The 22,558-nt window shown below is 49.5% G+C and overlaps 1 protein-coding gene across 18 annotated transcripts in view; it reads left to right on the forward strand.

The window, feature by feature from the left end:
* The window catches only part of LOC119457844 (poly [ADP-ribose] polymerase tankyrase), a 126,234-nt gene that overhangs the window by 39,925 nt on the left and 63,751 nt on the right, over window positions 1-22,558 (forward strand). For all 18 annotated transcript variants that reach the window (XM_049670489.1, XM_049670490.1, XM_049670491.1 and 15 more), the window contains exons 15-22: window positions 1,769-1,897; window positions 2,566-2,643; window positions 4,171-4,334; window positions 5,624-5,730; window positions 7,326-7,417; window positions 7,813-7,987; window positions 9,958-10,166; window positions 10,934-11,173. In XM_049670489.1, the coding sequence (XP_049526446.1) occupies window positions 1,769-1,897; window positions 2,566-2,643; window positions 4,171-4,334; window positions 5,624-5,730; window positions 7,326-7,417; window positions 7,813-7,987; window positions 9,958-10,166; window positions 10,934-11,173 (1,194 nt within the window). The remainder of the gene's footprint in view (window positions 1-1,768; window positions 1,898-2,565; window positions 2,644-4,170; window positions 4,335-5,623; window positions 5,731-7,325; window positions 7,418-7,812; window positions 7,988-9,957; window positions 10,167-10,933; window positions 11,174-22,558) is intronic.

The raw sequence follows: 22,558 nt of genomic DNA on the forward strand, positions 1-22,558 counted from the left end.
AGATCAAAATTAATATAACTAATTTGTCTGCTTTCGATGTCTAACAGAAGCAATTTATTGAACTGCGATACCTGTTTTTGGTGCGGAGTTATTTGTGCACTTTGTGCTTGTTTTTTTTTCTCTCTTTCTCTCTCTCTTACTTATCAATTTCTTGCAATTTTGTAAAACGACATTCAGGCCCTAAATCAGAATTTCACTTCAAACAGTCACTAGAATGTACTTTCTCTCTAAAATGCAGCACGTTTCATTAAAATCGGTCTAGGGGTTATCTCAAAAAAGCATTTGTGTTTTACATGTATTTGAATAGGTGCATCGGAGTTGAGCACGAGTTTAAGCTTCCTCTTAACGTCATCCTTCTGTCCTTACACGGCTTTGTGGCTTTGTAAATGAGCCACTTGCAACAAAATATTGTCTTATAAATTTTTCCCAGCTCCTCGTCCATCAGAATTGCTCGTCTCTCGAAGCAGGTGTCATGCTGAACATGCTGCGTTGCCATAACGTCGCAAATGAATGGAGCTGAAAGCGTGACAGGCCACAGGGTACTGCAGCACTGTAACTGTAACACTAGTCACAAGCACAGCGAAAATGGCATTGATTCAAAGTTGTGACTTCGGTGGACTTGTCTATGGATTGGATTGAGTTGTTAAGGTACAGGTTGCCAATGTAACACTAAAAACTGCGGCATTTAGAAAAATATATTTAAAATGATCAATTTGGCCGTTACTTGAATGTAATGCGAGGAGCGAGTTCAAGCAACGAAAATTGTGAAAAAAACTCTCATTACAATCGAGTAAATATAGCAGTTGTTTTGTGCTGTCGTTAGGCCTAGCTGCTTTGACGTTTGCTATCAGGCTTCCTGCTGTTTGGTGCCAGTGTTTTCCATTGAAAGAATTTGCTGCAGTCGGCAGTGGTGCCGAACCCCGCCTTTGTCATCCTTGCCAATGGCGTCGAAGCGGGGAAAGCACAGCAAGGGTTTAAAGCGTTGCATAATGTCGGCTTCCAAAAGCTAGCTTCACCGCAATATAGTGTTGTTATGCAGTTAACCATACACTATGTATTGCGGTGAAGCATACCAAGAGTGCAAAGGGCATACTGTCATGGGACATAAACTTCTTAAATATACAGGCGTGCTCCTGCAGTTTCTTGTCGCGGTACAAACACTGCGGCACCTCATTATTGTACTGGCAGGCCTTTAAAGCCATTTTGGACGTGGCTATGACAATTTGAGCCTTTGTGGGCAGGTAAAGGCATGCATTCGTATCTTCAGATGATCTCACGGTCCTCTGGGAGACTGAAAAATTCAATGTTCATTGCACTTCTTTCTTTTTGTTCGAAAGGATGCTGGGTAGCAAAGTGGACGCAGTAAAAGCCCTCACTAACTAGTGCTTGGAAACTTTTGAAATTTCGTTTATCTCGAAATTTGCTTGTCTAATCTTCTCTGAGTTCTTACAACTTTAGGCGAAGCGTTTATTATACATGTTTCTCTTTTTAATGATGTCGCAGAAATGCCTACATTCTCGTTTATTGACTACAGGCTGATGTAAATAGGAAACTTTAATTGCACCCCTCCCTCACCCGTCCTAAAATGAAAAATGTGTGAATTCATGTGAGCATGCTGTGCAGGCCCAGTTTTCATTTTACTTTTGCAAATTGTACAGAGGTGCCTGGCTCAGAGGGTTTCTGGAACTATTTTATTTTTCATTATTTGAGATAGCGTTGTGCACAAGGTTCTCCATTAATGATTGAACCAATGAAATTGTGATTTCAGGAGCCGCCAGAGGAACTGTGGAGCCACATCGTCGAAGCCCTTCGTCACGGTGAAATCACCTTGGCGGGGTCATTAGCGATTCGAGCCGAAAAGCATGGCTTGCCCCCACTGCACCCACTGTTTCGTCAGGTGCGTTCTTTTCAACTGTACTGCCCCTACTGTTGTCAGTCCAGAGGGCTTAAATTGTGCTGATGTTCCTGAAGATGTTTCAGCATTTGTTTTGTGTCAAGAGATTATTTAATCGTTGAGAAACACCGGGTAATGCAATGAAAGGGTTTATATAGACTGACATAACAAAATTAACAGTTAAAGGAGATGTTTCACCTCCCATGCAGGCAGCATTATCAGTGCATGCCACTGAGCACACAACCAGAATCTTATTTCAGGGCGCACATACGTTGGGGAGAGGACCGCAGTTGGTGTCGCACTTTCTTAGGTTGGTTGTAAAGGTAAAGGAACACCTCATTAAAAAAAATGAGTAAGCACTTCATGAGTGAGGACCAGTTCGGTCGCTTCCCGTAACCTTATGGTGATCATAGCAGCAGCTGACAAAAGATGCTTTGTTGTCTTTCTCTGAATAAAATTTTCAACGTCCGGGCTTTTGTCATGCTGTTCTGCCGCTCGGCCGTCCTGGACGGCACTTATTAAATTCAGGCGACTGCGAACATGTACTATTGTTGCTCTTCTTAGCTCGTGCACCAGTTTTTATCGTTTGATTTCTGGTGTTGTTGTTCATGTAGTCGTAGTGTAATCGTAGCTGTGCTAATGAGCTTTTTCTTTTTTCCCCATTGCCACAGGTGCTGCTAAATCGTCAGCAACCACTTTTGGAATTCCAGCCATCCGCAGTGCTACAGAAGACATTGGGTCCGTATGAGGTAAGGCTGGTTGTTATACTCCCTGAAGGTACGCAATGAAGTCACGCATTTCGCACTGCAGTTTTTTAATCTTCCGATGATGTCTACTGAATAACTACGTCGTATATAACAACTACAGCTTCTGGACATAGGGTGATGTGAAATTACGCATTATTGGTGCACCTTTGTGTTTGTGGTATGTAGCATACTATGTTTTGGTTGCAAGCGAAGGCGGTGCACTGTGGCTGCCGATTACAGTAGTACCATGTCACTGTGCTCGTTCAGTGGTATCGTATTTATTCAATTATAAGGTGGTCATGATTATAAGGCGAGGGTGCAGTTAAGGGACCCGAGATGAATAACTAAGTTTTCCACTAATATAAGGAGATATAGAGTAGCCAACAAATTATTCAAACTCGGCAGGGATTGCCTAAATTACTGACTAATCGTATGCCCCCCAGAGTCATTGTAATAATTGGTGTGGGTTACACGCGAGTTTTGCCTTGAGGTGTGACTTCACAGCAGTGCGAGTTTCGCTTTATGGTGTAGCTTTGCGGTAGCTATGGGTTTCTACTGCTGAGAAATTTTTTTATTCCATTTCTGCAAGTACGAAATTTAGAAGCACCTGCTAGTGCAAGACTGTATTAGCCGAGACAGCTGTTGAGCGAGTTGGTACACATTTGTGAGAGGAAAAAAAGGCTTGTACAAAAAAAGCAATGAATGCAAGAATGACAACAAGAAAGGAGGTCTTTCTTGTATTCTTTTTGTTTTAACAGCGGAGCTGTTTATGCCGAGCGTAATCTGTCTGTCATAGACTGAAAAAACTCTGTGGGGCAATGACGTCGCCTCGCGTTGCATAGTAACCGCCAGCGCAGGTGCACGCTCGCTTCACCCGACACAGACATGGCTCCGCCGAGCTCCCACCAGCAGCTGCGCGCTACTGCGCATGCGTCGCGACGTCGTCCCGGCATGTCCGCGCTCGCCCGCCACCCGTTCACTGCGTAGCTTTCGCCCCACTTCCCCTACGACTTCGCCACCACCTGCGCACTACTGCGCATGCGCCGTGAGTCAGATATGATGTCGTGGCCAACTGTGCATGTGCTTCTTTGTTCCGTATGAAAGCCGGTGCGCGGCGGCGGCGCGCCAGACGTAGACATGGGGAGACCAAGGAAGGTCCGCACTGCCAAGGAAGAAGACGCTTACTAAGAATAGCGGGGTGCTGCAATGCTCAACTTGCCAGCGTCGACACCGATTAGACCCAGCACGGTTGGCCAAAGAAGCCACTGCAAATCGACGACGGCGAGCTGGAGACCCCCAGTACGTCCAGCGAGAGAATGCTAGGGAACGGGAGAGAAAGCGTCGGCTCCGAGTAGATCCCGACGTGAGGGAAGTCGAGAACAAATGATACCGATCAGCTCCGCTGTGTCTTTAGCCTTGCGCCACTAGTGCAAGCTACCCCGAAATTTTTTTATGCTAGTTTTTTTTTTTTTTTTTTCCCCTCTTTTACACAGTGCTGTTGTCATTTGTCCCTGTGAACACCGTCCACAGGTAACAGCCCTGCACTGCGCGGCGGTGAACCCCGAGCATAGCTACCTGGCGCACCTACTGAGTAGCGTGCCGCATCTCGAGGTCCAGGACGGACAGGGGTGGCAGCCCCTGCACTACGCTGCCGTGGCCACCTGCACTGCACCCCTGGAGCTTCTGCTTGCCAGGTGGGGAAGGGAGCGCGTGATCGCTGTTGGTGTCTCATTGTCTCTGAAATAGACGGTCAGGATGCCTGTTAGATTCACGTGTGCCTCACGGCATTTGAGTTTTCTACAGAAATTACTGGAGGGCACGGTGATGCTGCTTTTGTTCAGCTACTATGAGAATGATGGGTAGTAGATGTAGTATTTGTCTCATCTTATTGCTGATGGCTTCAGTTGTTCTTGTCGTGTTACCTATTACACTTTACATTTCTTGAAATTTCGACGCAATCGTATTGTTCAATTGCATGAAGGCACCAAGACGCCACCTAATCATTGCAAATTATGGTGCAATATTTTGTTGTATATGTTCAGTTTTGTGTGACCTTCTCTTTGTATTATTCTATTATATCAACATTTTTCAGCAATAATGCAGTGCTCATCCTTTATGTGTAGACGTTTCTGTCAGTTGTCTGTGCTGTAGTGGGAAGGGTAGAGACCATAGAGAAGCTGCCTGACTTTTCAAAAAGTATTTCCTGCATTTTTCACACAGAATTCCCCAATTCTTTGTACACTATTTCTTCCTCTCTGCCAGGCTAAAGACACCTGTGACATCACCACCACCATCTGCTCTTACTGAGATGAAATATACATTAATTTGCTTTAGGACTGCATAATTTTTTTCTTCTGTTCTTGCATCATTCTGTTAAGCACTTATGGTAATGTGCACATACAAAACTTTAACCTGTAGACAGCACATGATTCAAATGAAAGGATTTTCAGTTCAGCCTGTCTGTTGTTTTAAATAATTCCAAACAGTGTGCATGCAGTAGTGTGGTTTTAAATATGTGGATACCATTGTACAGTCAAACCGCGTTAATACGTAGTTGTCCGGGAACAACGTTTAGGTACATACTAAACGATTTACGAATTAACCGCTAATGCTAGTTTAGCGGCTACTTATGGTGGCCACGTTTTAAGTTCGCAATCGCTGGCGGCTGTCGTCCGGGTGTCGCAACTCGAGAATCGAATGTCTGCGCTTATGAGATTTTGCCGATATTGTGCCTGTGCGTGTAGATAAGAAACAAAAATAGTACGTACTAACCGTTTGGTTGGCAATGAGCGACTACGGCTTAAGCGGTCAGCCAATACATGGGGTTCAATGGGGGCTGGGTGGGGGAATCTTGGCGACTACGTTTAAACCGCAATTACACATTAAGCGCGTGCGTATTAACGAGGTTTGACAGTACCATACTGGCATATATGGGTGACTCTAGTATCGCTCACAATCTGGTTTGTGTTCCGACAATGCCCAGAGGGACCTCCGTGCATGCCATCGACAAGAACGGAGACACTCCACTGCACAAAGCTGCTTGTGCAGGCCGTTCGAGCAACCTGGAAGTGCTTCTTCGCTTCGCTACAGGCATGTCTGGCTCTTTGCTTTTTTTTTTTTACTTTGTCTCGAGTGTTGATACAGTCGACAACCGATAATTCGGACTTCACGGGGAACGTAAATAAGTCTGAGCTATTGAATGTCCGAAAAACAAATATGCCCAAAAAGATCATTTTATTTAACTTTTAATACCCCTGTGTGCAAGAAGAAGTGGTTGATTCGTTGCTGCACACACTTCCGCTTACGTGCAACTAAGTACGCCTATGTGTCTGCCGGTTTTCTGTTGTTGCTGTACACTGATGCGAAGACTGCAAAGGCTCGAGTCAGATCTGCACGGCACATCATCATCCGAGTTAGTCACTTTTTCACGGTGGGTGAACTTGCTCAATTATTTCGTCATCGTTCGGTTCGGCACATAACACAGCGCTGTCGACTGTCTGCAAGTCTTCAAATGTAAAGGCAGGAGGAATCGGCACACTGCAGCCTAGCAGGTCATCAATGATGTCCGCTTTTGAGCTCGTTGTGGTAGGCGGCAGTTCAGGCTCTTCAGTTGCGGAGTCGAGGTCATTCGGACTGCGAGGTGTTCGGTGCCATTTGACGTGGCCTGTCGATAACTTCACGAAAAAGACTTCTTGGAGCCAGCAGAGCGCTGTCTGGAACTGCCAACTAAACAAACAGAATGGCGAGAGCTGGCCATGCGCTTGGATGCTGGAATAGGATGTGATGATCGCGATGTTGATGCTACCTCACAATTCAGGCAAAGCCTCCAAGATTGGCATTTGTAATTTAATCTGAGGCGCAGTGCTGCGACCGAGACAAGGCCTTGGGGATTACCGTTTTACATGTAATCTCTGAGGCCATCATGTCTCATTGAGGTTGCCAGAGGAGATAATGGCGCCAGAATCCGCGTATGCTACAGTCATGTACGGAGTCCGTATAATCAAATGTAGAGCTGGCAGCTGTCCGAAAAATTGGTCGTTTTTACACATTAAGTCTACAGGGCCATTGGCGGTGCCGCGAAGCTGTCTGAATTATCGAGCATGTCTGGATTATCAGTGTCTAATTTATCAGTTGGCGACTGTATCTGCATCTGTACATTGCTCTCCATTTAGCAGTGGTTTCTTGCGTGCTTGCATGGGACGCTCATCTTGTATTGCATCGGCAAGATGATGAGCTTGGCCACTGCGAAATGTAAAAAAAAGAGACTGACGTCCGACTCCTTGTTCAAATAGTGATCCCTTGTTTGATTAATTGTGAACAAGAGGTCTATACAAATCCGGAAACATTTTTGCATTGGTCTTTTACTTGTTCTAATGCGAACATTAATCCGCACAAATTATTCTCTTATTCTGTCTCTTGTTTTTCATTGGTCGGGGACCTTTTCTATTGTTAACAAAATATTTAAAAATATAAAGATCTTTCTTCTTTTTTTATACGTTGGTCAGCAACTTGTTTTATTCTAAAAAGGAATCTACCAATCTTGGAGTGTTTTCTCTCTCTCTCTCTTTTTCTCATTGTACGGTGACCTTTTTGTATTTTGAACAAGGGATGTCTGATGCTTTACCTGACCAGACGGGGTGCCACTAGACTCTTAACACATCATGTTGTGCTGATGGTTGTTGCAGGCGCCGAGAAAGGTGGTCCATTCAGTGCCGTGGACAGACCGAACAACGAAGGCTGGACCCCTTTACATCTGGCTGTGAAGAACGGTCACCTGGTAAGTCTGGCTTGGGTTGCCATCTTGCCACGAATGCTTTTCGGATCACAATGCCAGGTCTGAGGCAAAACTTAGTACTGCGTGGTTTTTCTCACCTCATTCGATGCGTACACTTCAAACAGCACTTGATGTGGGGCTTGCCATAGGGCATAGTGTTTGACGTGTTGCATGTGTGCTGTAAGGCCCTTGTTGCATATGAATTCAAGGAGTGTTTTGTGGTAGCTGTTGTCACGTACCTCATGATTGTAGCTAGACGGGGCACTGTAAGCAGAATCTGGCTTGCAGACGGAGCATTCCGTTTGTAAGCCCTGCAGTCGGAATGTTCCTCAATCGGAACCCGAAGGCTGTTCAAACAGCCTTAAGCAGTACTTCCGCATTTGCTCTCTGCTCCACAGGAAGCCGCTCAAGTGCTGATGCGTTACAAGGCGGAACCAAACCGCGCCCGAGGTGCTCCGTACAGCCAGATCAGCCCCCTGATGTGCGCGGCGCAGCAAGGCAGCTGTGACATGGTGCACGCTCTGGTTGAAGGCACTGGTCGAAGGCTGGACGAAGGCACTGTGGAACTCCTAGGTGCCCATTCTGTTTGCTGCATCCTGTCTGCGCTTTTTATTGCGATAGCAATTAGAGCACTGCACGGGCCGATTTTTTTCAGCCCGGGCCCGGGCCGGGCCCGTTTTTACGTTGGGCTGCCCGCCCAAGCCCGATCGAAACGTTTATGGCGAGACCCGGGTCCGGCCCGGGCCCGGAAATAATCTACGTTACCCCCCCGGCCCGTCACCCCTTTACCTTAGGCCCGAGCCCGACTCGAAACCGGCCCGAGACCGAAAAATAATGTTTTTCAGAGTTGAGATGCCGAGAATAACTCGCTGCACGTTACATGCACACCACCAGAAAGCCCGAGCCCGCGTCAAAAAACCCGAGCCTGGCCCGGGTCAAAAAGCACACGCCGTGCCCGAGCCCGTGAAAAAACTGGCCGGGCCGGGCCCGGGCTTTCGGGTAAGCCCGAGCCCGTGCAGTGCTCTAATAGCAATCACATCGACATTCCAGGCGCATTTTTGCTGTCGCTGTCATGTTCCGTATAAAAGTACAAGTGCAACAACATTACGGCTGCGCGCTGTATGCTTTCGGTGCAAGTGAAAGTGTGCAAAGGTGAGCCGAAGAGGATGGTGGCTCGATCTCTCACGTGCAAGGCAGGAAGGTGGACAGGAAGCACGCAAGGCAGCAGGGGGTGGGGTTCTACTCTGGCGGCAACTGCATATGGTGCGGTTGAGCGCGGTCATGCAGGCCCTATCTTGAAAGCCACCTGCGGTGTGTACAGAGTCAAAGCGCATTGAAGGTAGGGCCGGTATTTTGTACCGATGCGTTATGCTTTATTCTATGCTAGTCTTATCATCCACCGCTCACGGCCGGCTGATCCGTTGATAACCTGAGCGGACCGTCGCTCTGACCACTGACCAAGCGCGAAATGGCATCGCTACAAAATACCGGCCCTGATCGTTTCATGTGTGCTGTGCTCTCCCCACTTGGTTCGCGTTAAAGGGAGAGGCAGTATAAAGGTCAATTCGCTTGCTACTGCTGCCGCTCTTCCTCACACCAACGTTATGACAGAGTGTGTCCGCGGTCATGGGGGGGGAGTGAGATGTGTTTATGTGCAGCGTGGCTTTAAAGTGAAGCTTTCTTTTGCTCTTTCCTCTGCCTTGCATTTACAGCTCTGTGGTCATGTAAACTGGGTCAGTCTGTCCCAGAGATGGTGTAATCAAAGGTCGGGACTTGACACCAGTGCATCATGTGCGTCCTCTCTTTAGTCGGGTACAACTTAAGAAAGAGGCGCCGCCCAGATGACCGAAGCGCAGCAGCCAATTGCCTCCACGACTAAAGAAATAGTCCCAGCTGACGCGACTCGGCCCTAGCTCGAAGTGCGGGATGCCATGTTCTCTGTCGGCGGGGTCACTGGCCGTCTGGCTCACGACGTCAGTCTAGAGTGCGCGCCCATTGGTGGAGGCTCGTGTGCATTCGCCTTTGAGAGGCAAATGCCGCTGCCTTCTAAAGTTGTACCCGACTACTGTAGGGTTTTAATGTTTATAATTTGGGTCAATGTATCATTTGTTGAGATTGGTAAACATCCATTAATTTCTTTCATGTGTCTGCCGGAGTTGTACAGAATGTTGCATTGATAAGGAAATGTAGGAAATCACCGTTAGGGTCAGGCATTCATGCCGACCAGTCAAGGGTCAATTATTTGGCATGGGCCAACTGTAGGATTGAACAAAAGGCTCAGCCCCTAGAAATGTATAGGCACCTGCGAAGGCCTTTCATTGGGGTCAAATTAATCGAAAAATAGAATTAATTGGCTCCATATTAACAGAAGTTTACTGTATTTCTCTTTTGTGGCTGCCCTCAGGCAAACCAAACCTTGCGCACACAACGTCGGGTATTTCATTCAATGTCCTCCACCATAGATATGTCTGTGGTCATGGTTGACTTGATCTGTGGCTTGATGTGGTGCTCATCGACTAAGACAGTTGACACGTGTGTTCCAGATGAGTGTGGCCGCAGCGCACTGACCCATGCCGTGTTGAATGGCCAGACGGCCGTGTGTGCCAAGCTGTTGCGCCTCGGCTCCAATCCTAACCGAGCCGACGTCGGGGGCAACACGCTGGTGCACTACGCAGCTGCTTACGGGTGGCTGAGTTGTCTGCGCCTGCTCGTCGAGGCTGGGGCTGCGCCTCACAAGCAAAACAGTTCCAAGGTGAGGTTATGTACTGCGGGCATGCGGGGATTGTTTGTACCAGTGTAACAAGTCTTGAGACTAACGGTTATCAAATAATTAGCAACAGCAGCTGAATAAGGGAAGCCTTGGCCTGGGCTAGTGTTTCGACGAAGGCAAGTGCCCATGTCAAAATGTTGCCTTTGTTCAGCCACAGCGCCAATCGCAAGAGGGGCACCTTGCAGCTAGAGTCTGATATCGCCGGCGCGAGGAGAAAGCCCAGAAACATGTACGCATGCAGTCACGGAGGGACGCGCATGCGCGCAAGCGTTGGTCTCGACAACAGGGGTGCACCGCCAGAAGGCGCGAAGGGCCATTTCGCCACGTGCTCGATTGCCCCGCAATATTTTGTGGCCAAGTGTACAAGTGCTGGTATTGTATTGTTATCATGCCTTGCAAAGTTCGCATTGTCATTCGTTGAAGTAAACTTTTCCTGAACACGTCACGAACCTTGTGTTTTGTCTTCTCATAGCGCTGCGCCTGTTGTCATGGCTGCTCACATTATGTCTTTCGTGTAAAGTGCTCATGCCAGCCAAAAGGGACTGAGCATACAGCGGTAGCTGAACTCTCAAAACAAGAAGTGTTCTCTAGAATGACCCATTTAGTTATCACTGACTTGATGTGCACCGCAAAAGACCAACTTTCACGCGGTCAAAATTTATCCATAGCCATTCAGTACGACCTCTCTTATAGCTTGCAAATTGCTTTAGGATGTTAAATCCCATACATGATTATGTGCTTGTGTGCAGGTCACACCGGTGCAAGTGGCCTTCCTCAAGGGTCACATGGGCGTGGTGGACTACCTGCTGGACCAGCCTGGTGTGGAGCTCGGCGCTGACACCCCCGCGGACTCCGGCACCACCGGACGAACCCTGGCCATGCGCGCGTTGCGTTCGCGGCTCAACGGCTCCATCTACACCCGGCTGCAGTTTCTGCTCGAGCGGCAGGGCTCTGATGCCAACAAAGTTGACCAGGAAGGAAACAATGCCGTGAGTCGTACTTCTCAACTCTTAGCTGTAGCAGTAGTACCGTAAAAACTGCAATATATCTCAACTCCTCACTTTGAGGTGAATAAAGCAGAGAAAAAGAATCATGCAATGCAGCTAATTGCAGAACATACTTTATTCGATATACAGTAAAACCTCAATAATTCGAACTCGGTTAATTCGAAATTTCGGTTAATTCGAAGAACTTGAGCGGTCCCGTCATTCTCAATGCAAATTCTACCGGATAATTTGAATGGCCCGCGCGGCTCTATTCGGATAATTCGAAGTTTCCGGCTAGTAGCAACGTGCGGCGGTTAGGTTAGGGCGCTCCGTACAGTCGCCAACCGATTTTCCGAGCTCGTGGGGACTGAAAAATAGTCCGGAAAACTCGTTCGGCCGAAAAAAAAAGTTATTAGTGCGGCTTAAAAAAAAAACTCTAATAATGCCCTGCCTCATACTACGCTTGGAGGGGATCGACTTGCTTTGATTTGCGCAGCAATGACGTCGTCTCCGTGTACAGTCGACACGAATGTCACCGCGTTGGCGATCTCCGCCAACGGAGTTCGCCATGGAGATCCAAGAAACGAGCTTCGCACCGCTTAGCTCTCACGAAGGTACAGGAGGTAGCGCCGATCACTGAGACATGGGTCTCCGAGACACCTGCTCAGTGTACACGCCACGTTCAAAATAGCAACCGAAACTTGAGAGAAAAAAACAAAACAAAACTCACTGAATTAACACGCGTGGTGTCAGCGCGCACGAGCGAGCGCGGCCGCCGCAGCCCGCAGCGAGCGAAGGTTTGTGCGGTCATCGCTTCAACGGAAACTGAGCGGCGCATACAGCGCATACAACTGAACAGCGCATACAAAAGGTCAGAGCCGTCTGGAGATCGCTTTCAAGATACGGTGCGCGCGAGAAACCGCTCCGGCGCTAAGTAGTCAGTTGTTAGAAGAGTAGAAGTCCCCCCCCCCCCCCCCCCTTTCTCCCTCTCATACCCCCACGGCCTTTCGCACGAGGGAGGAAGTCGCGTTTACGCTCCGCCCTGCATTCGCTCTCCATGAAAGCGCGCGTCCCCCGCGCGCTGTCACTCGCAAATACGGCGGGCGCGCGGCAATGATTTTATCGCCTTTGGACTTTGTATGGATCCTCAGGGCGGCGACGCCGACGGCGAAAATCCGCTTGAAGTGTCCATATAATTGCTGTCGCAATAAAAAAACATCCCACAATAAATGGTTACAACGATAGTGCTGAGCGCATATACTAAGAAAAAAGAAAAAGTGCAGTACTCTGAAGCGTTTTGTCAGCCAAGGAAGAGCGGGCATGGCCTCCGAGACTGGAGGATTGCGCGAGCTTTCTATTGATAGCGCGCGTTCCAATCTTGTAGGCTATACAGTGAGCCACTGGAATTCAAGCCAGTGCAAAATCCAACATGGCGGCCTCCTAGATTGGGTAGCGCGGCTCGGAAAGAGCGATTTAGTCCGCAAAATCGAACTTTGGGGTCTCAATTCGTCCGAAAAATTGGGTGTGAAAATGCATGAACTCAATGGGAACCCTGATGGTGCATTTTTGAAGTCCGGAATATCCAGCAAGTCCAAATTTTTGGAGTCAAGCACCACCACGCCCGCTTTCGCGGCAGTTATCGATTCCGTGAACATCGTCCGCAACTTTGTTGAGTGCAGTGCGGGTGATATTTGTATGCTACGTTTTTTGAGCCAGCTGGAGAGCATGGCACTAGGGGCGGCGAACCAGCGCGCCAAGTAATCCTGCATCGGTAATTACTTTGAGTAATTTTTCTCGGACATGGAAAATAAAGGTGATTTCTTATTGCGGCAAGTTCTTGCTTGTTTACTTTTTTTTATTATTCATTTCGGTTAATTCGAAAATCCGCTTAATTCGAAGGATTTTCGCGGTCCGGCGACCTTCGAATTATCGAGGTTTTACTGTATATGCTCATTTGTCATCAGAAACAAAAACAAAGGAAGGAATAGGAGAAATTAATGGTTTTAATTAATATTTTGAAATAATTGGAAAAAGGGAGACGGGACAGTAGGGAGGGAACGTGAACTTTCTGCCGATGGGAGCCAAACCAGCAACCTATGCATGACGCATTGTATGTCCTACCATTGTCTACTGTCTTTCTGTCCACTTCCTTGGGTATTTGGAGATCTCTGTGTTAGGTCTTTCCCTAGGTGTTTCAGCCAGTACTGCTCACAACCATGCTGTACACGTCGAACATTGTTCCGACCACAGGTGTCGCATAATGTGAGAACTTAGGAGCCCCAAAACTCGCCAATAAGCCACCTTCGTAGGCCACCTCATGGCATCCAGGCTGCCGAAGTAGAAACAGAGTTACACATCCTCTTGAGCCATGTTTACCCTTGTTTATTCGATTCTAACGCGCCCTTGATTGTTATGCGCACCCGTTTTCCGTGAAAAAAAAAAAAAAGAGTCCTTTACAGTGCTTTCATACAGAAATGCAACTTTCTCTCATTTGGAAAAACAAAGATTTACTCCCGATGCACTAAAATTGCGATGAATAAAAAAATTCACAGTTTTGCCCGAAAGGCGAAGCATCAATTGCGATAGCAAGTTAGTAGACCGCTATACGAAGTAAGGATAGCAGTTTTATCGGCCGTATAAACATTCGCTTACTAAATAAATTAACAAGCACAGTGTCACGTGTGCTCAAGCAAACATGAACACATCTCGCTCATTGACCGCAGAAACTCGCTGTCAAAACGCTGCGCTGCGGCAAGCAAATTGACCTTCGTGCTAGCGTGCCTTTCGCTTCAACGCGACCTATAAGCAACGAAAAAACAGCGTACGTCTGACTTTTCCCGTCACAGATCGCTTTCAAGATAGGGCCAAGGCAATCGTATCGCCGAAATGGATCGTCTCAGAATACGACCTGCTTCGGTGCACTGAAACCCTTCCGCTTTGCTTTGCTGGCGAAAATCCTCTTCTTCTGTTTGCGCCAGTCCCGCACGCAAGTTTCCGATTCTCTGAATGCGCGTGATGCGGCCCTATTTCCCTCCGTCTCCGTACGCATGATCACTTTCCTTTTAAATGCAGCATCAATATGAACTCTAGAGTGTAGCTAGGCTCGAAGTGCGTGCGAAGCGGCCATTTTGAAAATGCCGGCGGCTATATGGTAGTGCAGATTTAGGGTCGTACTGGATTCTAACGCGCACGCAATTTTTGGACCTGTTTTATTGGAAAAAGAGTGCGCGTTAGATTCGAGTAACTACGGTAGCTCTCAGTTGTTCGTAGGCAGTTTGTCACTTTCTGGTAAGTTAGCTAAAGTGTCAATTTGTGATAATGTTTATTGCAAGAACCACTTGGCAAGCTAGGAACATAAAGAACCCTCAGTGGTCTAAAGTTAATCCGGAGCCCCCTACACTGTCATCTCCATAGCCCCTATGTTGCTGTGAAGCGAAGGTTATTTGCAGTTGCAATAGCTTGACAAAGCAGTGCTGGTAATTTATTTTTTTGATGCAGTGTTTGGGTTGCAGCTCAAGATGCAGTATCTTTAAGGAAGGTCCCTAAGGGATGATCACTACTTGCTTGGAATTTTGGCTTTTTAATGTTTTAATTATTCCTGAACGTATTCCTTTTCATTTATATTTTTCATGATACAGTCGAATCTAGATAATTCGAACTCAAAGGCACCCGAAAATTTGTTCGAATTAAAAGGACATATTGTTACGGTGAAGGGAAAGAAGAAGGTGACATGAACGAGAGGAAGACGAAGACTCTGGCCGTTGCCTGAACGCCATATTTCCTCGCTTGTAAATATACATCCTTCTACACTCATGGGCCTGCTTTCTTCCTGCAACATTTTGGTGGAAGGTGCTGGGTACAATCGTGGAACTTTGCAGTGGACGTCATCTACCTGCCGCCACAATGGCAGATCAACCGACACAACCGACAACGCCTCAGCAGTCCACGCCAACGGTCATCCTCACTCATCTGCGGGACCCGGGGACATTTTGTGGCACGGACAACACCGACGTCGAGGACTGGCTTGCGATGTACGAACAAGTGTGCGACAACAACAGGTGGGATCCAACAATGATGATAGCAAACCTGATGTTTTATCTGAAAGGAACTGCGAAGCAATGGTACAATACGCATGAAGCTGACCTAACAAGCTGGGATGTCTGCAAAGAAAAAATGCACGACCTGTTTGGCAGACCTGTCGGTCGTCAGTTGGCAGCAAAAAAAGAACTTGCATGCCGCGCTCAGACGTCCACATAATCCTATGTCGTGTACATACAGGATGTGCTGGCTCTCTGCTGCAAGGCTGATAACATTATGACCGAGGCGGACAAGATTGGTCACATACTAAAAGGTATTGCAGACGACGCCTTCAATCTCCTGATGTGTAAGGATTGTGCCACTGTGGATGCAATTATAAAGGAGTGCCGGCGCTTCGAACAAGCGAAAGGCCGCCGCGTCCCTCAACATTTCGACAGACTGCCCAATACCGCCGCGACATCTTCGTGCGAAGACTCGCCGCGGTTCGTTCAGCCGACAGGATCAGAAGATATAACGCGTATCGTTCGCCGTGAGCTTGAGGCCGTGGCTCCGGCTCCAATTCGTTCCGACTGTCAGGAAAGTGTGCCCGCTATCTCGCTTATACAAGCGGTCGTTCGGGAAGAAATAGCGAGTTTGGGCATTCCATCTCTCTGCTCGGTCCGCCATACGAACACCTACCAGATTTCTCCGGCCGCTCGCTCCCAGACGCAAAGCTTTCCGCCACTCCGCCGCAATCCTGCTGACTGGCGCACACCGGATGACAGACCCATCTGTTTTAATTGTTCCGGTATTGGACACATCGCCCGTCATTGCCGTAATCGCTGGTCGTCGTCTCCTCGGTGGTCGTCTCCGAGTCACTACCGCCAAGTACCAGACAATCGCACTTTCTCGCCCTACACGCCGCCTAGGAACATCAACGCCGACAGTGCTCCACCAAGATCCAGCCGCTCCCCGTCTCCGCAAGGCCGTCGGTCTCGTTCGCCTTTCGTTCACCGCTCTTCGTTCCCATCTGCAACCGGTCGCTTCCCTTCGGGAAACTAGGCGGTGCAGCTCCCGGAGGTGAAGCTGCAACTCCGACCCGGCCCACAAATCCTCTGTTGACCCTGCCTACACGCGGAAACCTACTGGACATTGAAGTTGATGGTGTTCCTGTTACATCTCTCGTTGACACAGGAGCGCAGCTTTCAGTTATGAGCGCTGCTCTCCGCCGAAGGCTCATAAAGGTTCTGACGTCCGCCTTACCGTGCACTGTGCGAGTCGCCGATGGGAGTACTTCACCTGTTCTTGGAATGTGCACAGCACGTGTGACCATTGCAGGCCATTATAGCATTCTTTTATTTATCTTCCTCGAGCACTGTCCACACGACCTAATTCTCGGCCTCGACTTCCTTTCGAAACACTCTGCCCAAATTGACTGCTCCGCAGGTGTTGTACAGCTGGATCTGCCGCTTCCTGCCGACGCAGACGCAACAACTTGTGCTTCACCCCGCTTATGTTCTGCTGACTTTGCAAGGCTGTCTCCACAGGCGGCTACCAATGTCGTCCTGACTCCCTGTCCTCCCGTACCTGATGGCGAGTACGTCGTGTCTCCGCTTACTGACGTGGTTTTGTCATGAAATATTGCCCTACTGAGCACCTTAATTCGGATCCTCGAAAACTGCGCTCGGGTGCCCATCCTCAATTTTGGATTTTCGACGCATGTGCTGCCACACGGCATTGCCGTTGCACTAATCACTCCTTTGGAAGAATTTGAGATTTCTTCTTTGGCCTCCGAATCCTTCCTGAGTACCAACGCACCTTTGTCACCCATTCCTTCGTGCTCGACGCCTGCGGACGATGTTTGTAAGATGATCGCCCCTGACCTTCCTTCCGAGCAACGAACAGCTCTTCGTCACCTCCTGTCATCTTATCGGGATATCTTTGATTTGGACGACCGTCCACTTGGTCAGACATCTGTTGTCACGCATCGCATCAACACCGGTGACGCCAGCCCCATTCATTGGCGGCCATATCGTGTCTCCACAACAGAAAGGGCCATAATCCAGAAAGAGGTTGACAAGATGATGGACAAGGACATCATTGAACCTTCCAGTAGCCCGTGGGCATCACCGGTTGTCTTAGTAAAGAAAAAAGACAACTCGTGGCGCTTCTGCGTCGACTACCGTCACCTCAACAAGATAACAAAAAAGGATGTTTATCCCCTGCCTCGCATTGACGACGCTCTTGACTGCCTTCACGGATCCCAATACTTTTCATCAATTGACCTCCTCTCTGGCTATTGGCAGATTAGCGTCGACGAGATGGACCGCGAGAAAACCGCCTTCGTCACACCAGACGGTCTGTACCAATTTAAAGTCATGCCCTTTGGATTATGCAATGCGCCAGCCACATTCGAGCGCATGATGGACTCTCTGCTGCGCGGCTTGAAGTGGTCTACATGCCTCTGTTACCTCGACGATGTGATTGTGTTTTCGTCGAACTTTGAGAGCCACCTGAGGCGCCTCACGACTATACTCTCCGTGTTTCGCAGGGCTGGCCTTCAGCTCAACTCCTCCAAGTGCCATTTCGGTCGCCGTGAAATTATCATGCTCGGCCATCTCGTAAACGCCGCCGGAATCCAACCTGATCCACAGAAAGTCCACGCCGTGCGCAATTTTCCTCTACCTTGTTCAACAAACGATGTCCGTAGTTTTCTGGGCTTATGCTCTTATTTCCGGCGATTTGTGAAACAATTTGCTGACATCGCTCTCCCTCCCACTGACCTTCTTAAGAAAGATGCCTCTTTCTCTTGGGGACCACTGCAGAGCAAGCCTTCTCTACCCTGATCGAGCGGCTTACAACCTCCCCGATTCTGTCACACTTTGACCCTTCTGCGCCTACTGAAGTACGAACTGACGCGAGTGGTTATGGCATCGGCGCTGTCCTCGCTCAACGTCAACAGGGCCACGACCGTGTCATTGCTTACGCCAGCCGCCTTCTTTCCACGCCCGAGCGAAATTACTCCATCACTGAGAGGGAATGCCTCGCGCTTGTATGGGCGATCGCGAAATTTCGGCCGTACCTTTTCAGTCGGAGCTTCTGCGTCGTAACCGATCATCACGTCCTCTGCTGGCTGTCCTCTTTGAAGGACCCAACTGGACGACTTGCACGTTGGGCATTGCGTCTACAAGAATATACATTTTCTATTATGTATAAGTCAGGGCGGCTGCATAAAGACGCTGACTGCCTGTCCCGCAATCCCGTGGATCCACCGGACGATACCGATGCAGACTCGGACATCAGTATTCTGTCCCTCTCCGGCTTTCTCCATATTGGCGACGAGCAACGCCAAGATCCTGTTCTTCGAACACTTATGGAACGCCTAAGCTCCTCGCCTAATGACCCGTCTCTGCGGATGTTCACCTTGCGCGATGGAACTTTATACCGTCGTAGTGTTCGTCCTGATGGCCCGGAGCTCCTCCTAGTCGTTCCAAAGCACCTTCGACTGGCCGTGCTCCAGCAACTTCACGACGCTCCTACTGCTGGACATCTGGGCATCACTCGTACTTACGACCGCCTGCGGCGCCGCTTCTTCTGGCCCGGCATTTATCGCTCTGTGCGCCGTTATGTCACTTCTTGCGACCTGTGTCAGCGCCGCAAGACGCCTGCTATGCCTCCTGCTGGTTTGCTTCAACCAATTGCTATCCCTACAGAGCCCTTCTTCCCTGTGGGCCTCGACCTCCTTGGCCCCTTTTCTATTTCTATGAAAGGAAACAAATGGATTGCTGTAGCAACAGATTATGCCACGAGATATGCCATTACACGAGCGATGCCAACCAGCTGCGCTTCAGATGTCGCCGACTTCCTACTATACGACGTCATCCTGCACCACGGCGCCCCTCGCCAGTTACTCACGGATCGAGGCCGCTACTTTCTCTCGAAGGTCGTCGATGATCTGCTCCGCTCCTGTTCTACAGAACACCAGCTCGCTACCGCATACCACCCTCAAACGAACGGCCTCACCGAACGACTCAACCGCACACTAACCGAAATGCTGGCCCTGTACGTTTCTGATGATCACTGCGACTGGGACGTCGCTTTACCGTACATCACTTTCGCATGCAACTCGTCCCGTCACGATACTGCCGGATTCTCCCCATTTTACCTTTTGTATGGCCGCGACCCCACCTTGCCCTTCGACACGTTGCTACGTTCCGCAGTACCATCACCCAGCACTGGTTACGCTCGCGATGCTATTGCCTTAGCCGCCCAGGCCCGCGAGGTCGCCCGTCATTGCCTCACAGTCTCGCAAGCTTCTCAAAAACGACGCTACGACCTTCGGCACCGAGACCACCATTTTTCACCTGGTTCCCTTGTCCTTCTCTGGACGCCTTCACGTCGCGTCGGCTTGTCGGAAAAACTACTTTCCCGTTATTCTGGTCCATACCAGATCTTACGACAACTGCCCGACGTGACATACGAGATCGCCCCAGTCGGTCAGCCTTCCGTGTCTCCCAACGTCACCAGCGATGTTGTTCACGTCGCCAGGCTCAAGCCCTATGTCCCCCCATTAAGCGACGCTCCATAACCTGCACCGGGACGGAGCTAACCCCTCCGAGAGGGTGATGTTACGGTGAAGGGAAAGAAGAAGGTGACGTGAACGAGAGGAAGACGAAGACTCTGGCCGTTGCCTGAACGCCATATTTCCTCGCTTGTAAATATACATCCTTCTACATTCGTGGGCCTGCTTTCTTCCTGCAACAATATTGTTGAATTATTCATGCACCATAGCAGGATGCACGAATGGTGCGAGTCGTAAAAAATCGTGGCGCAAACGCATAGCGAGCGTGGGCCACGAAACTGCCCACACGGCCAACGCTCGCTTCCCGATAACGGCTGAAAACGAAACTTCAGGGAACGGGCGGCGCCGGCACGGTGACGGGCGCATGCGGCGACCGTGGAAGGTGAGGGAGGAGGGCGGCAGGGAAGCGGATTTGGCCTCTGCAACTCTGCCGCTTCGGTGGCTCCCCTCGCCCTCCTTCTCAACTCCCTCACCTTCGAATGTCACCGTGCACGCCCAGCAGCTCCCTGAAGTTTCGTTTTCTGCCGACGTGGGCAGTTTCGTTGGCAGGACTGTGTTGGTATATGGGGGGATGCCAACGGCCCTCTGCCTCGACACACCGAGCCCGGCGGTTGGCGCATGCCTGCCCATCAACAGTGGTCCAGTACAAGCTCGAGGAAACAATAGACGACAACCACGTGTACACTCGGAAAGCATTTATTACGACTGCAACTAACACTTCGAGCAGGCCAGCTATGTATAGTTGACATCACTGAGGGTTCCCTCGAAGAGAATAATACACTAGGTAAAGAAGGACTTCCGACTTACCAACTGGGGAATACGGGCGGCCGCAGCAAGAACGCGGTTGACTAACCACGTGCAGGAAATACGGGAGCGGCAGCGGAGACTTCCGCTATCGCCGCTTGCTGGAGACCAAAGAGACAGAGACTCGGACGATGTCAGCGGATCTCTCGCATGACCCACCCGGTGGCGCTGATAGCGCTTGCGATTCCCGTGCGCCGCCCGCGAAAGGAAAGCTTCCCCTCTCTCCACCCTGCCTGGCGCGCAAGCGCCTGACGCGACGTTCGCCGCACATGTGGCGGTCATGGGACCCAACGTTACTATTGACCCTTTTCGCAGAGCAGTTTGTTTTAGAGAAACAAGATGGCGCTCACGGCGGCGCACGAATATGAAACCATTACCGCTTCTACCTTGCTTCTGTGCAATCAGCCGTCAGAAATGCAACTGAGTTTTCGCTAACACACTGTACTCCAATCACACTAGATTGAATCATGTGGATTGAAGACGTGTGCAGTAGTTGGCTGCAAAAATAGTGACTGGCACGTTATGGAATAGAATGAATATGTGGGTCCAGGGTTCGCACAGCCCCTTGAAATCCTTGAATATCCTTGATATTGACAGTATAAGTTCAAGGGCCCTTGAAACTACTTGAATACCCGTGGGCTCCTTGTAATCCTTAAAAATCCTGTGGGATTTGTTCCGCTAGAGGAAATTAACGATGTACCTCCGCAAGTCATGCTGATATTTAAGGCCCTTTCGCTTACGAATGCCCATGAAAACAAGCTGTGTTGACTAAAGGGCAACATCAGGAAGTTTCGGTTTTAAATCTCGCAGCCCCTACGTCGTCTGGCAGCTAATATGCATTGGAAATCCAATCCAATGCGAGACATATCGCTCGCTCGGCTTGCGTATAGTGCCTAGAATATACTCTAGTGTGCCGTCCACCGAGAGTCTCCAACGCGGGACGGTGGCGCGGGCAGTGATGCCTGCCGCCGCGGGCCACCAGACGGCGATGCCTGTCGGCACCATGCTAAATCCTGCGGTGTTCGACTCGCGTTCGTTTGCGATGCGTTGATTGCTACGCGTCGATTGCAATGCTTAGTTCATTTCTCGCCTTGCTGCCGCATTTCGTTGCAGTCTTTTCTTATTGTGAGTGGGTTTTTTGCATCTATGTGTGCACTCGTCTGTCTAAAGAAACTTTGAACAGGTCGCGAAACCGCGATTTCCCAGAGACGCGGAAAGAAACGGCTCATCTCATTACCCAGCGCGTCCGCAGACCCCGAATGTATTGCGGATTGGGACAAGAACATAAGAGGCAGATCGCCGGGCAAATGGGGAGACTCGCGTCGTGTCTTGCCTGAAGTCCGCCCATGTCTCAGCATGGTCCGGCACAGTCTCGAAGTGCAGCGCACCAAGCGGCCGGCGGCGGCAGGCATCACACTCGGTGCTACCGCGACACCCGCTCTCGGCACACTAGTATGTGTCTTTTAGGTACTATAGTCGGGCCGTTTGTCGGCCTCGTGCGCGCCATTTCAGTGAATTTTGCGTTTGCGTTGTGTGTTTACTTTGACAAGATGCCAGGCGGGAAGTGCAAGTTTCAGCCTGCGTGGCTGCAACATACGGACTATCGTCACTGGGTGAGACTGGAACCAAGCGATCCTTATCGAGCAATGTGCGCATTATGTCAGAAGACGGTCGACATTGCAACGATGGGGGAATCTGCCTTGAAGAGCCACCAGAAAGGCGAAAGGCGACGGAGTTTCCGTCGAAGAGCCAAAGAAAAAGAAGCGGAGATAACAGCTCTTGAAAGAGAAATTAATGCGAAAATAGTGCTCCTTCCCTAAGTCATGTGAGGAAATAAAATTACGCTAACACTCCTTGAATTCTGCCTTTTTGCATCCTTGAAATCCTTGAAATGTCCTTGAATTTCCAGCCAAATATTGTGTACGAACCCTGTGTGGGTCTAAGTTCACGGACCGCTGCTGCAACTGTTCGAATGTGTTACCGTC

This window comes from Dermacentor silvarum, chromosome 7 (assembly GCF_013339745.2).
Source record: "Dermacentor silvarum isolate Dsil-2018 chromosome 7, BIME_Dsil_1.4, whole genome shotgun sequence".
In the NCBI taxonomy this organism is placed as follows: domain Eukaryota; kingdom Metazoa; phylum Arthropoda; class Arachnida; order Ixodida; family Ixodidae; genus Dermacentor; species Dermacentor silvarum.